Here is a 13,244-nt window from a genome sequence, read left to right on the forward strand (position 1 = left end):
CTGGCCACTAGGCGGTGTGTATGATTGGTAATTACTAACACTGGCCACTAGGCGGTGTGTATGATTGGTAATTACTAACACTGGCCACTAGGCGGTGTGTATGACTGGTAATTACTAACACTGACCACTAGGCGGTGTGTATGACTGGTAATTACGAACTGGCCACTAAGCGGTGTGTATGACTGGTAATTACTAACACTGGCCACTAGGCGGTGTGTATGACTGGTAATTACTAACACTGGCCACTAGGCGGTGTGTATGACTGGTAATTACTAACACTGGCCACTAGGCGGTGTGTATGACTGGTAATTACTAACACTGACCACTAGGCGGTGTGTATGACTGGTAATTACTAACACTGGCCACTAGGCGGTGTGTATGACTGGTAATTACTAACACTGGCCACTAGGCGGTGTGTATGACTGGTAATTACTAACACTGGCCACTAGGCGGTGTGTATGACTGGTAATTACTAACACTGACCACTAGGCGGTGTGTATGAGTGGTAATTACTAACACTGACCACTAGGCGGTGTGTATGACTGGTAATTACTAACACTGGCCACTAGGCGGTGTGTATGACTGGTAATTACTAACACTGGCCACTAGGCGGTGTGTATGAGTGGTAATTACTAACACTGACCACTAGGCGGTGTGTATGAGTGGTGGTACACGTACAAACCACAAAAAATCGACTCGATGGGTTTACCATTTTTTCTTAGGGTGCTCCGCTCGCGCGGGCGCTCCGCAAAAAATAGTCAGAAGGCAGCAGTTGCTTTTTGATTAATTTTCTCTAACAGCAGCTCTGACAGTAGTTCCAGCTGTAATACAAACCACAGGTTTTTATTAACGCTCTTATTTTAACTTTAATAACTACTCATTCACTGGGACGTGATGAACCATATTTATAAAATGCTGTTATTTAACAAATAAAATCATTGACATAGTCAAGCTTTTTGTAAATTTGTTGATGTAACATGTATGGAAGTAGACTAAAGTGTCGGCGATTTCTGTAACAGTAAGTGTTCTGAAATTGTAGTCTTCAGGAAAGAGGAGTTGGAGCTTTCCTGTTTCTCAGTAACAGAAGTTATTTTATTTTTTTGCTGTACGAGAGAGAGATGCTGAGGGAATGACTGTTTATAGCTACTATAATGTTAGTAACAATGGCAACTTAATTGTTTTGTGGATGTTCCACAACATTAAGTAGAACTTAATGGTTAGCTAATAAAAAGTGGTCCAAGTTTTAAAATTTGTTAAAAAAAAAAGCAAGCATTAGTACCTTGCTATGGTATAAGAGGAATAACACTGTTCAGGTGTTTTTTTCTACTAGCATAGCTATCATGTTTCATTACTTATATAAATGTTTTGCAAGGTAAACAAATAACCTGGAGTTTTTTTTTTTTTTGGGAGTGGGGGGTGCATATGAATGTGGGCAGTAGTAAAGATTAAAATGTTATGAATGTGAAATGGGGGTGGCACGGTGGTGTAGTGGTTAGCGCTGTCACCTCACAGCAAGAAGGTCTGGGTTCGAGCCCCGTGGCCGGCGAGGGCCTTTCTGTGTGGAGTTTGCATGTTCTCCCCGTGTCCGCGTGGGTTTCCTCCGGGTGCTCCGGTTTCCCCCACAGTCCAAAGACATGCAGGTGAGGTTAACTGGTGACTCTAAATTGACCGTAGGTGTGAATGTGAGTGTGAATGGTTGTCTGTGTCTATGTGTCAGCCCTGTGATGACCTGGCGACTTGTCCAGGGTGTACCCCGCCTTTCGCCCGTAGTCAGCTGGGATAGGCTCCAGCTTGCCTGTGACCCTGTAGAACAGGATAAAGCGGCTACAGGTAATGAGATGAATATGAAATGGTTCGTCCATCAGATATTGGATCTATAATAAATAGAAAAACAGTGATTTGAGAAAAAAGCAAACCTCTACCCAATAACGTATTCACAAAGCTATGGGTTTAAAAAATAAAAAAAACCCTGAAATACCACAGTTTAGTCATTTTTTTTTATTACTGAAATTCATGAATTACTGGAGTAGGCTCAACCTTTGGGTGCAGAAGCCTTTACAATCTCATTTTTAACAATTTAAATGAATAATTCAAAATTCTGGCCTCTAATTTAGTCCACTATAGGGTAAATATAAAACTGTTAATTGCAAAAATATGTATAATTATCCCTTCATCCTTAAGAAAATACATTTTTGGCCTCCTATTTCTAACTGTAAAACTTTCAACAATACATGAAGGTGATGTTAGCAGCTGTAGCAGGAAAATGGCTCTCTCCTGTCCAGTCTGTTAATGTATCAGCTCGAATAAAAGAGGAATTTTCCTCAAACTGTGAACACAAAAGTCTTTAAATGTACTACTCAACACTACATCTTAAAATTTCTCCCGGTAAACAACAGAACTCGATGTTCAGACTGGATCCAGCCGACTTTATCAACTCACACTAAACTAATAATGAGAACCGGGGTGAGAAAAAGATAATTTGTTAGCAGTGTGAGGAGACCTTTATACAATTCTTAGCACATTTTCATATGTATCAGAGATGTGCAGCCAGTTTTTAAAATATACGTACAAAAGCTAGAAAGAGTTTCATTTCCTCGGCCATCTTCCACCTATAAACACAGCTCATTTGTTTCAAATGTTAAAAAGTCTTTTGTTTTCCCAAAATTATCAATAAATTAGGAAGTAAAATACATTTTAACAGAAATGTTCAATACAGCTTTGCAAAAAGTCATTACAAATATACAATATTAAGATGTTTAAAGAAGCAATACATAGCATTTTCCTTAGCATTTCTTGCTTCCCAGTGATCACATGGTGTCTACGAAGACATGTCCTGAACTGTCAGTGCACTTCAACATGGGAAAATGCTATGGGTTGCATGGTTAATTTTAGGCTTCCTATTATTTATATTCAATAATGTTAAATAAAACTGAGGCACTACATTCACACACACACACACACACACACACACACACACACACACACACACACACACATACTTCCTGAACACACACACACTTTGCATTGTCAAGTCCCTGGTTTGGCAGTTGCTGTTTTAACATTTCAAGTGAGCCCATAAAAGAGGTGTTTAGTGTTCCTCTCTCTGCATCAGCACCAACATCACATCACGTCTGCTCGTTTGTCCCTCACTTTGTTCCGTAGTTTTGTCCGAGCTTTGAATGCGGCTGAATTGAAAAGGTGCTGTAGAATAAAGTTACAAAATAGAAGGATGCATTAAATTAAATGAGCATATTTATAAAATGGTTCAAATGTAGTTTTTTTTAAGCCAGCAGTTATTCACATTTTCAATTTAGTCCACAAAATAAAATTAGTCTTTACGGCACTGTTACAATCAATCATCAGTCACTGTGCTACAGTAAAGGTCAAAGGTGAGCGCTTACCCTTTCTGTGCGGGAAATCCGGGTGGCCTTGACCGAAGGGTCCAGAATGAGTGGCGCTCCAAATCCAAAAATGTCTCTCAGCAGTGGGTTAACCTACAAACACACACATGGATGAGCAAGGATTAAAAACACGGTGGGTTTTAAAGAATTAAAATGTTGCTGTTCTCCTCACCTGCAGGTGGTGGCTCACCCCAGACTCCAGCACCTCTTTAAAGGCATCGTAAATCCGGCGACGCATCCAACTGTCAAGGTAGAGCACCTCGACCCCAAAACGGACCTTCTCCTCAGAGAACTCCTCACTCTGTGTGGAGAGAACAGGAGGAACGTAGCAAGAAATACACAGATTTCTAACTAAATTCACTCATTAACAATTTTTTTCTGAAGTCTTGTTAAGGCTAAACTTTAAAGGAACAGTCCACCGTACTTCCATAATGAAATATGCTCTTATCTGAATTGAGACGAGCTGCTCCGGACCTCTCCGAGCTTTGCGCGACCTCCCAGTCAGTCAGACGCAGTCAGACGCGCTGTCACTCCTGTTAGCAATGTAGCTAGGCTCAGCATGGCCAATGGTATTTTTTGGGGCTGTAGTTAGATGCAACCAAACTCTTCCGCGTTTTTCCTGTTTACATAGGTTTATATGACCAGTGATATGAAACAAGTTCAGTTACACAAATTGAAACGTAGCGATTTTCTATGCTATGGAAAGTCCGCACTATAATGACAGGCGTACTAACACCTTCTGCGCGCTTCGGCAGCGCATTGATACGGAGCTCAGATATCAATGCGCTGCCGAAGCGCGCAGAAGGTGTTAGTACGCCTGTCATTATAGTGCGGACTTTCCATAGCATAGAAAATCGCTACGTTTCAATTTGTGTAACTGAACTTGTTTCATGTCACTGGTCATATAAACCTATGTAAACAGGAAAAACGCGGAGGAGTTTGGTCGCATCTAACTACAGCCCCAAAAAATACCATTGGCCATGCTGAGCCTAGCTACATTGCTAACAGGAGTGACAGCGCGTCTGACTGCGTCTGACTGACTGGGAGGTCGCACAAAGCTCGGAGAGGTACGGAGCAGCTCGTCTCAATTCAGATAAGAGCATATTTCATTATGGAAGTATGGTGGACTGTTCCTTTAATTGTATATAAATTATATCTGTTAAAATATGTTAAGACACTAGCATCACAAGTCCAGAAGTGAGTAACTAGCCTGCAGGTCTGAATTGTGAACTAAAGCTATTTGTCGTATACTATGCGTAAAAATCCTTCAATCGCCATCCAATGCCAAAACAATGAAAATTAAGAAACCAAGCCTTAATCTTTAATTATTGTGCAGTTCAGGCTTTTCACTTCACAATATTCATGTTTCAGTCATTTAATTCACACTGTGTGGGAAATCACTCACTCACAGAGAGTGCAAACAAGGCAGTAAAAATAAATTTACAAAAGCTGTTAATTGCTTTCTATGGCCCAGTGTACCCTGAATCTGGGTTTTGATGAAGTTGACATCTTTAGGGGCCTAACTCGTGTTATATAGCAGCACTTTTGTTAAAGTGTTAAATATATTTGTGACAAAAACAACCACTAGCAAGTCAGGAGATCGGTGGGTCCAGTCTTACCTCAATGTAATGCAGGACTTCACGGAAGATGGAGCGCTGCTTGCGTCGGTCATTTTTGGCCCGATGTTTATTTCCGTCTGTTGCCAAACGCTTCAGACTCTCGCACAGCACGTCGCAAGTCTCATACTCAAACTCCTAAACACAGAAAACACAACAAGTAACACTTATAAAACCTTGCAAACTAAATATTAATTCAAGTTCTTAAGAAGTCAAGAACTATACATACATGATGACATCAATCATTGTGTTTATGTGCTTGTTATATGAAAGTGAAACTGGTTGTGTCTCTCATCTCATCCATCTCATTATCTCTAGCCACTTTATCCTGTTCTACAGGGTCGCAGGCAAGCTGGAGCCTATCCCAGCTGACTACAGGCGAAAGGCGGGGTACACCCTGGACAAGTCGCCAGGTCATCACAGGGCTGACACATAGACACAGACAACCATTCACACTCACATTCACACCTACGGTCAATTTAGAGTCACCAGTTAACCTAACCTGCATGTCTTTGGACTGTGGGGGAAACCGGAGCACCCGGAGGAAACCCACACGGACATGGGGAGAACATGCAAACTCCGCACAGAAAGGCCCTCGCCGGCCACGGGGCTCGAACCCGGACCTTCTTGCTGTGAGGCGACAGCGCTAACCACTACACCACCATGCTGCCCCGGTTGTGTCTCTTACCTCGTTAACTTCTTGTGCAAGTTCATACAGCAGAGCGATGGTTTCTCCTACAGCGATCCTGAAGTTCACCTCACTGCTCTCCAAACAAGCCTGCAGCCGAGGCAAGTGACTGAGGAGAGAGAGAGAGAGAGACAGACAGACAGAGACACAGAATCGTTCATGTTTATACATAAATAAAAACAAAAAATGATCATCAAGAGCTGACTCGGGAATCACAGTTTGGAATGATTTATATGGACCTTTTAATACAACATTAACAAAAATTTTTTTACACTGCTGTCAGACTGGTTGTGGCACAATAGCTCTTGATTATTACCGTATTTTTCGGACTATAAGTCGCACTTTTTTTCATGGTTCGGCTGGCCATGCGACTTATACTCCGGTGCGACGTATATATGTTTTTTTTTCACCGCGGAATAACTGGAGCTGATGCTGAGTCTGACGACAGTCACGCAGAAGAAGAGGAAACGGCGCTTCGTCTGCCGCTGGAGTTGGCAGAGTTGTTCAGAAGCGACACCGAGGATGAGGAATTCAATGGATTTGCTGATTTGGAGTGAAATCGTCAGCTTGATAAACTTGATTGACCTGTGTTTTATTATTAATGATAGGGCTATAGTTATTTAAATAAGTTATGTAATGATTTTAGGCAGTGCTTAATTTGTGAAGTGGGAGGTCCCGGAACGCAGGAGGTGGGTGGGTCCGGCGACTCAAAAAAAAAAAAAAAAGGCGGGGGGGGGTTTACTATAACTTTATACACACACGCGCTTATTGTGTGTGTAAAAAATAATAATAATAATAATAATAATAATAATATCAGACATTATGATCTTAGAAAACGCTTTAGTGACGAACAGTTACAGACAGTAATATGTCATGATATGTTATAAAATATTATTTTTTATTAGGCTATATATTTAAATTATATATTAAATTTATCTTCTAAAATAACAGACTGTACTCATATCACAACCGGTTTATTTCACCATTGGAGATCAGATCACACAAGACATGAGTTAAATGAGCAGTGTACTGCCAGCAGGACTTTGTGGCTCAGGTGGATAAGGCGCCATACCATAAATCCGGGGACCCGGGTTCGATTCTGACCTGCGGTCGTTTTCCGAGCCCTCCCTGTTTTTCTCCTGCTCATTAAAAGCAGTGCCAGCAAACATAAGTGCAATCAATTCAAGTAATAGTTAAGAAATAAAGGGTTTACAAAACAAGTTGGAGAATTCATTTTAAAAATTTTAGTAAGCTTTCTTGTTTTTTTGCCATTTTTTCCACAGCGCAAGCTAACGGCTACAAAAAACCCGGTGTTCTATTGAGCGGAAGTATACACTCCATGCCCCCCCCCCCCCCCCTTCCCCTTTCGCATAGATTTTGTGGATGTCATAGGAGAGAAATCAACAACAGATATCAAAATCAAAACCGAACACTAAACAAATTTTTATTTACTTATTTAATTTGTTTGATTTTTTTCCCTTTGTGATGGTCACGGAGGTGATCTGATCCATTTAAATAGCTGCCGGAGCACCGAATGAAATGAAAATAGCTGCCGGATCCGACAACGAAGGTTACGGATCTTGTTCCGTCATGTTCCGGCTCAAATTAAGCCCTGATTTTCGGCCTATAGGCTATTGAATAACTTGATGTTACGGTACATATTCAGCCAGTTTTTCTCTGGGCTATTATAAATTATTTTGTTTTGCATTTTTAAAAATAACTCTCCTTCCAAGATGAACTTTATTCTTCGTCTCTGATGTTATGGTCTTAATGGTCTGAATAACGTTTAATGTTTTTATCTGATATGACGTTAACTGGCAGGCGCACTTTCTGCCTGTTTTTTTCTCTGAGCGGTTGTTGTTTTTTTTTCACTAGACGGTTGTTTTTACTACCGTACCTGTCTTTGGAGATGATATACCTATAGCCTACTTGACCTCTGATTTGATGAAATAAAATTCGACAAAAATGAAGAATGACACTCCTCGATGATGACTACAGCTTTAATAACACAGATGAAAGAGCCATGGGGCGATAATAAGCCCTACCGGTAAAAATATTCTAAAAGCAAACTGATTAATGCATCAGTAATAGGCTACTAATATTAGTTATAATAATAATATAGGCTATTAGTAATAACGATAGTGATAGTATTAAAGACAGTAGTAGATATTTAAAATAATCAGACTAGGCTACTTACAGGGCAAAGGGCGCGTTATCACTGCTCAGCTGTTCGTTTATTAAATAAACAATGCAGTCGCGCAGTAACCACGCGCCGCTTATCAGATACAATCACAGATTCTATGGATAGAATAACCCTTCAAAAAAGTGCGACTTGTAGTCCGGTGCGATGTATATGTTTTTTTCGTCTTCATAATGCATTTTTTGGCTGATGCGACTTAAACTCCGGAGCAACGTATAGTCCGGAAAATACGGTATAACACTTTCATTGTAAATAAATAAACTTAAATTAGTAATGACAGACAACAGGGCTAAAGAAGTTTTTACCTGCAAGCTATCAGACTTCCAAGTAGCCTATAATCCAGTTTATTCCCCAATTTCCACCATCGAGTCACTTTACATGTCCACTGTACACCTAATATCACTCTGTCTCGTTTCCATTCACTTATTTTACTCTATTTTTTTATATTTGTTGCTCGTGTGCTTTGTAGATTTTGTGCCTTATAATGTTGTGTGTTAGCAAATTACAGTGCTACTGTGAGTCAAACTGGGATCCTTTAATTTGTATTTCATTATAATGACTATATATGAAATGAAGGGAAGCTTTTTTTAAATATCGATGGAGAACAATTATTTAAGAGCAATGAAAAACACAAATGCATGTGCACCACTGTTCACTTTTTTGACATGCAAAGTTGAAGCAAAAGAAGAAAAATGCATCTCATGTCCAGTGCCCAAATTCTTTGGGCTAGCTTCAAATCTTTTTTGTGCTGCTTTGGAGATGTAGCTCAGTGTGGGAAATAAGGAATTTTAAGCAGACTGTCACAGGACCGATAAGTCTGAAATGTTGTCTGTCCATTCAAATTTCAGCCTGTCCAAATGACAGGCCAAAGGCCAGGAACAATGTGGCAGGGGGTCCGGGGCCTGCCTGAGGGCCCCAGAAGCTGAAGGGGCTTTATATGCCTGGGGATGGCTTCTCAGCTATTTCCAGGCACATTGTGATCTTCAAAGGTCAAATTACACTAGACATTAGTTGCTAATTACACTACAAATTGAATATAATTTACAAGAAAATATCAGAAGATTCAAGAAAAGCATACATATGTTATTTACCAGCTGGGAGGTCCGTATCGTGAAATACCATGACCGAGGTCTTGAAAGTAGGGCCTCGGTCAGTATTCAAGGCCGAGGTCACAGTATTTCACCATACGGACCAACCTTAAGCTGGTAAATAATATATTTATTTTTTTCTTTTACCAAATTCTAACAGAAAACGAGAGCGCCCGAAAGGGAAAACCGAGCCGAGCCGCCATTTTGAATCCTCATTCACGGCTGTAATGCAAATTGCTTCCTCCTCAGTATACAAGCGCACTTCCATGGCAGGAAAAAAACTACATTTTGCCGCCTGTGTAGTCCCCTATTTATACAAAATTGAGTCATTCAGGATTCAGCCATGTTTTTGCTCGGTGTTAGCAAATTACAGGTTTTTAGCTTTCTCCTGAAATGTTTTCTTTTATTTCTTCTTCCTCAGGGTAGTAAAACTTGCTTTCGCTGTGAACACTGTCGTTATCGCTATCCATGCTGTAAAATTAATGCTATTCTCCTGAGAAATGCTCACAAAAATTTATAAGATATTTGATAATCTTATAAATAAATCTTATAAAAAAAGATAAATGTTGACAAAAAATGCTACTATGTTTGTTGTTGTTGTGAACGAGCGAGTCACCAGAGGTCTGTAACCGGGGTCCGTATCGTAGGATACGGACCCGCTCGCCAGCCAATCAGAGCGCAGGATTTGGACCGCGAAAAAAATAATTAAAGTTATACCCAAGAAAACAGTAATACACAGTGGTCAGTTCCAGGTCTAGAAAAAAGTATGGGGGGGCAAGGATGGTCCAGTTGGTTACAACTTACTGGGACTCATATATAGGTACTATAATAACACTCATGAAACATATCAAAAAGGACTATTTTATACTATGTTTATCATAAGTCTTTAAGAAATTTAGTGATTACGAGATCCCAAGTAACTTTGTAACAAAATGACTCAAAACTAGACACGGTAATATCATTTGGCATTCAGACTAAAATCTGCTGGACTAGAGCTGAGAAAATAGAAGAAAACACCAGGAAAGAGAAACCAATCAAAACCGAAAGAGTGAAAGTGATTATCATGCCGTTACCATGGGAATAGTCTTTTACGAATGTGTATGTGGGCGCTCAGTGCTCCAACTCCAGTGTGACGGCGTAAGAGGACAAGTTTTATGTTTCATCTAATTTGGGTAATTTAAAAAATATAATATTATTTGGCAGTGGGCACATAGGAACGTGTCAAGTTTATTATGCTTGTATGATAAAAACTCGTGACGATCTAAATACATGACCTACTCATTCTAAACATGCCGAGCTTCGCTGGAGAAGCTCTCGACCCCAGAGGGTTAAAATCCGATGGAAAACCACTTTGTCAGGGTCCAAAACCTGTAGTAATCTATTATCTTTTAAGGTTAGTGGTATACGGTACCTATCCAGCTGATAACAGTGTTGCGTGGTGTCATGCCAGAATGCACTCTGACTCGTCATTCATTGAGACTGTCTGCGATCGGCCAATCACAGGCCGTGTTACAACATAATGTATTCGCCCAGTGTAACATCTCATCTCATTATCTCTAGCCACTTTATCCTGTTCTACAGGGTCACCTATCCCAGCTGACTATGGGCGAAAGGCGGGGTACACCCTGGACAAGTCGCCAGGTCATCACAGGGCTGACACATAGACACAGACAACCATTCACACTCACATTCACACCTACGGTCAATTTAGAGTCACCAGTTAACCTAACCTGCATGTCTTTGGACTGTGGGGGAAACCGGAGCACCCGGAGGAAACCCACGCGGACACAGGGAGAACATGCAAATTCCGCACAGAAAGGCCCTCGCCAGCCACAGGGCTCGAACACGGACCTTCTTGCTGTGAGGCGACAGCGCTAACCACTACACCACCATGCCGCCCCAGATTAGTCCCATATCTTTCCAATTTTTCATGGGCCATCCAGTTTGATGCTTATGAAATACAGACGGACAAATGCAAAAATTACCGGTCAATGTCCACCGGTCCGGCCTTGTTTCCCCACAGTGTACCTGGAGGTAATTGTGCTGAAACCTAGCAACCCTATTCACAAGATTTATACTCTCCACCTTTCAAGCTATATATGACAGTAACATTTTTGTCCATTAAAGCTTCCTGGCAAAAAAAGAACAATGTACTTGCTATTCCAACTATCTGTATTTATATTCATTTAGAACATGATCATTTTTTTAACATAACAAATATGTACAATAAAACAAACTAATACATGAAGAGAAAGTAAATTATCACATGCTTAAACCATAACCGTGTACTGCATTTTCTCTGCTGTAAAGCACATGTAAGAAGCTGACTGGAGCCAGAGCTCAGGGTTTAAATCAGGTCAAGGGCAACATGCAAAACACACATCACTTGGAGACTATACACACTAAATGTTATATTGGTTAATTGAAATAATGAAAAATAAACGTTAGTTAGCTTGTTGTTGATGCACGTGTGTGTGGTAAGGACTTACTGGCTGACCATGTTGTTGATGTGGGAAGCAGGACACAGAGTGCCGAGCAGAGCCCAGGCCTGAAGTGCAGCGCTGTGGAGAGCTGGAGTTCCAGCTTTAACAGATGGTAAGCTCCCATCAGCCAGTGGATACGCTCCCACAAATACACTCTCCAAATGCCCCATACACTTCAACAAATCCTAACAGATAAGAAGTAAAAGTTAACAAACGTTCCTCAAGTCATAAAAATACATTACATAATCTGTATATAATGTTTCTGTGGTGTGAAGATGACAGCATTTACTTCAGCGTTGTCTGATGCAGACACATAGCAGCACATGCCCAGTGCTCGGGCACACTAGAGAAAAAGAGAAAATAATTAATATTACCATCACTCTGACCTTTAGCTTTATAGGCATTTAGAAACAATTACTGCCTTAAAGAGCAAATTCTGGACCAATTTCGTGTTTTTTTTTTTTTTATATGAAAGTATGTCCCTTTACACACTCATCCAGAAGGGTAATTTTGCACAAGGCCATCTGTCTACAGCAGAAAAAAAATAAAATAACAAAACACGTCTGGAAAAATCCCAAGGGAGTCTGGAGCCAGAATCGTGACGTTACCTGCGGAAGCGCCAGCAGGCTGTGCAAGCTTGCACGGTTTAAGTGCACAGCCTGTGTAGACCAAGCGCTCCCATTTCTCTCTCATTGTCCGGTCTTTTGGGAAACGATGAGTACTAATCCCATCAAGACTGGTGTTGCTACACCCTCCTATGATACATCTGTTAACCATTTTAATAATTACGTGATAACGTTGAAGAAACTTGCAGAAAACCACCAGGTCGTTTTCTCATAAACAAACCAGCGCTGACGTAGGATTCAGAGGGAGGCGTCCCGCAGATGACGTCACAAAAATTAATGTTTGCCAGGAAATCCAAATGCAAAATTTTTTCAAAGGCGGACCAATTCGCCTCAAATGGCTTTATTTCAACTGAATTTTTCTGGTATTGTGCAAGGTAAAAAAAAAATTGCAGAGAATGCAGAATGTTACAGATATTTGACCAAAGTTTAATATAAAATAGGAGAATTACATTGATCTTGCTCCTGAATTTACCCGTGATATGCACTTTAATTTTTTTTAAACCTGAAAGCTGGTAACAGACAAAGTCAAGTAAAGACAAAACTCTCTAACAGTTTGAAGACTGGGGTAAATTACACACATGAGGGCTGGCAAAATGCATTTGAATTTGTATACACACACACACACACCTCCTCTGTGTGCGTGTGTGTGTGTGTGTGTGTGTGCGTGCGCGCATGTGGGTGTAGGATGTATGTACATGTTATTGAACTGAACGGTTTATCACATTGTAGTATTGAAAAGGTATCAAACTTTTGATACCCCAAGCAAATCTAGTTTCCAGAGATACAGGACATTTTGAGGAGGGAAAAAAAAGACCTTCATCACCTCCACAAGCCAAGTTGAGCTGGGACATTTGTCATAACATCCTGTTTAACTGGAAATTTGTGTACTACTCTGCAAGTTGTATTACCTTTATATTTATTATTAAAAAGACCTCACAATTTCTATGTGGCTTTTTATGACAATACATAAAGGTGCTATGGAAAGCATATCGTGCACTATATCGTGCACTTACTTATTCAGGTGACATTGGGCATACCTAACCACCTGTGTTTTCTTTCTCTCCCCCCCCCACCCCAAATCTGTCCCTCTGAGTTACATGGAGTCAACAGGAAATCTTTTGGTGGAGACGGTGGGGACCTCG

The 13,244-nt window shown here is 40.6% G+C and overlaps 1 protein-coding gene across 2 annotated transcripts in view; it reads right to left on the reverse strand.

Annotated features, from left to right (window-relative positions):
* Positions 1-1,983: 1,983 nt before the first annotated feature.
* ifrd2 (interferon-related developmental regulator 2) overlaps positions 1,984-13,244 on the reverse strand; it is a 43,796-nt gene continuing 32,535 nt past the window's right edge. For both annotated transcript variants that reach the window (XM_060932164.1, XM_060932163.1), the window contains 7 exons: positions 11,766-11,819; positions 11,483-11,661; positions 5,706-5,814; positions 5,021-5,155; positions 3,574-3,702; positions 3,402-3,494; positions 1,984-3,201 (listed from right to left, as the gene is read on the reverse strand). In XM_060932164.1, the coding sequence (XP_060788147.1) occupies positions 3,121-3,201; positions 3,402-3,494; positions 3,574-3,702; positions 5,021-5,155; positions 5,706-5,814; positions 11,483-11,661; positions 11,766-11,819 (780 nt within the window). In that variant the 3' untranslated portion in view covers positions 1,984-3,120. The remainder of the gene's footprint in view (positions 3,202-3,401; positions 3,495-3,573; positions 3,703-5,020; positions 5,156-5,705; positions 5,815-11,482; positions 11,662-11,765; positions 11,820-13,244) is intronic.

The sequence above is a fragment of the Neoarius graeffei genome, chromosome 10 (genome assembly GCF_027579695.1).
Source record: "Neoarius graeffei isolate fNeoGra1 chromosome 10, fNeoGra1.pri, whole genome shotgun sequence".
Classification (NCBI taxonomy): Eukaryota; Metazoa; Chordata; class Actinopteri; order Siluriformes; family Ariidae; genus Neoarius; species Neoarius graeffei.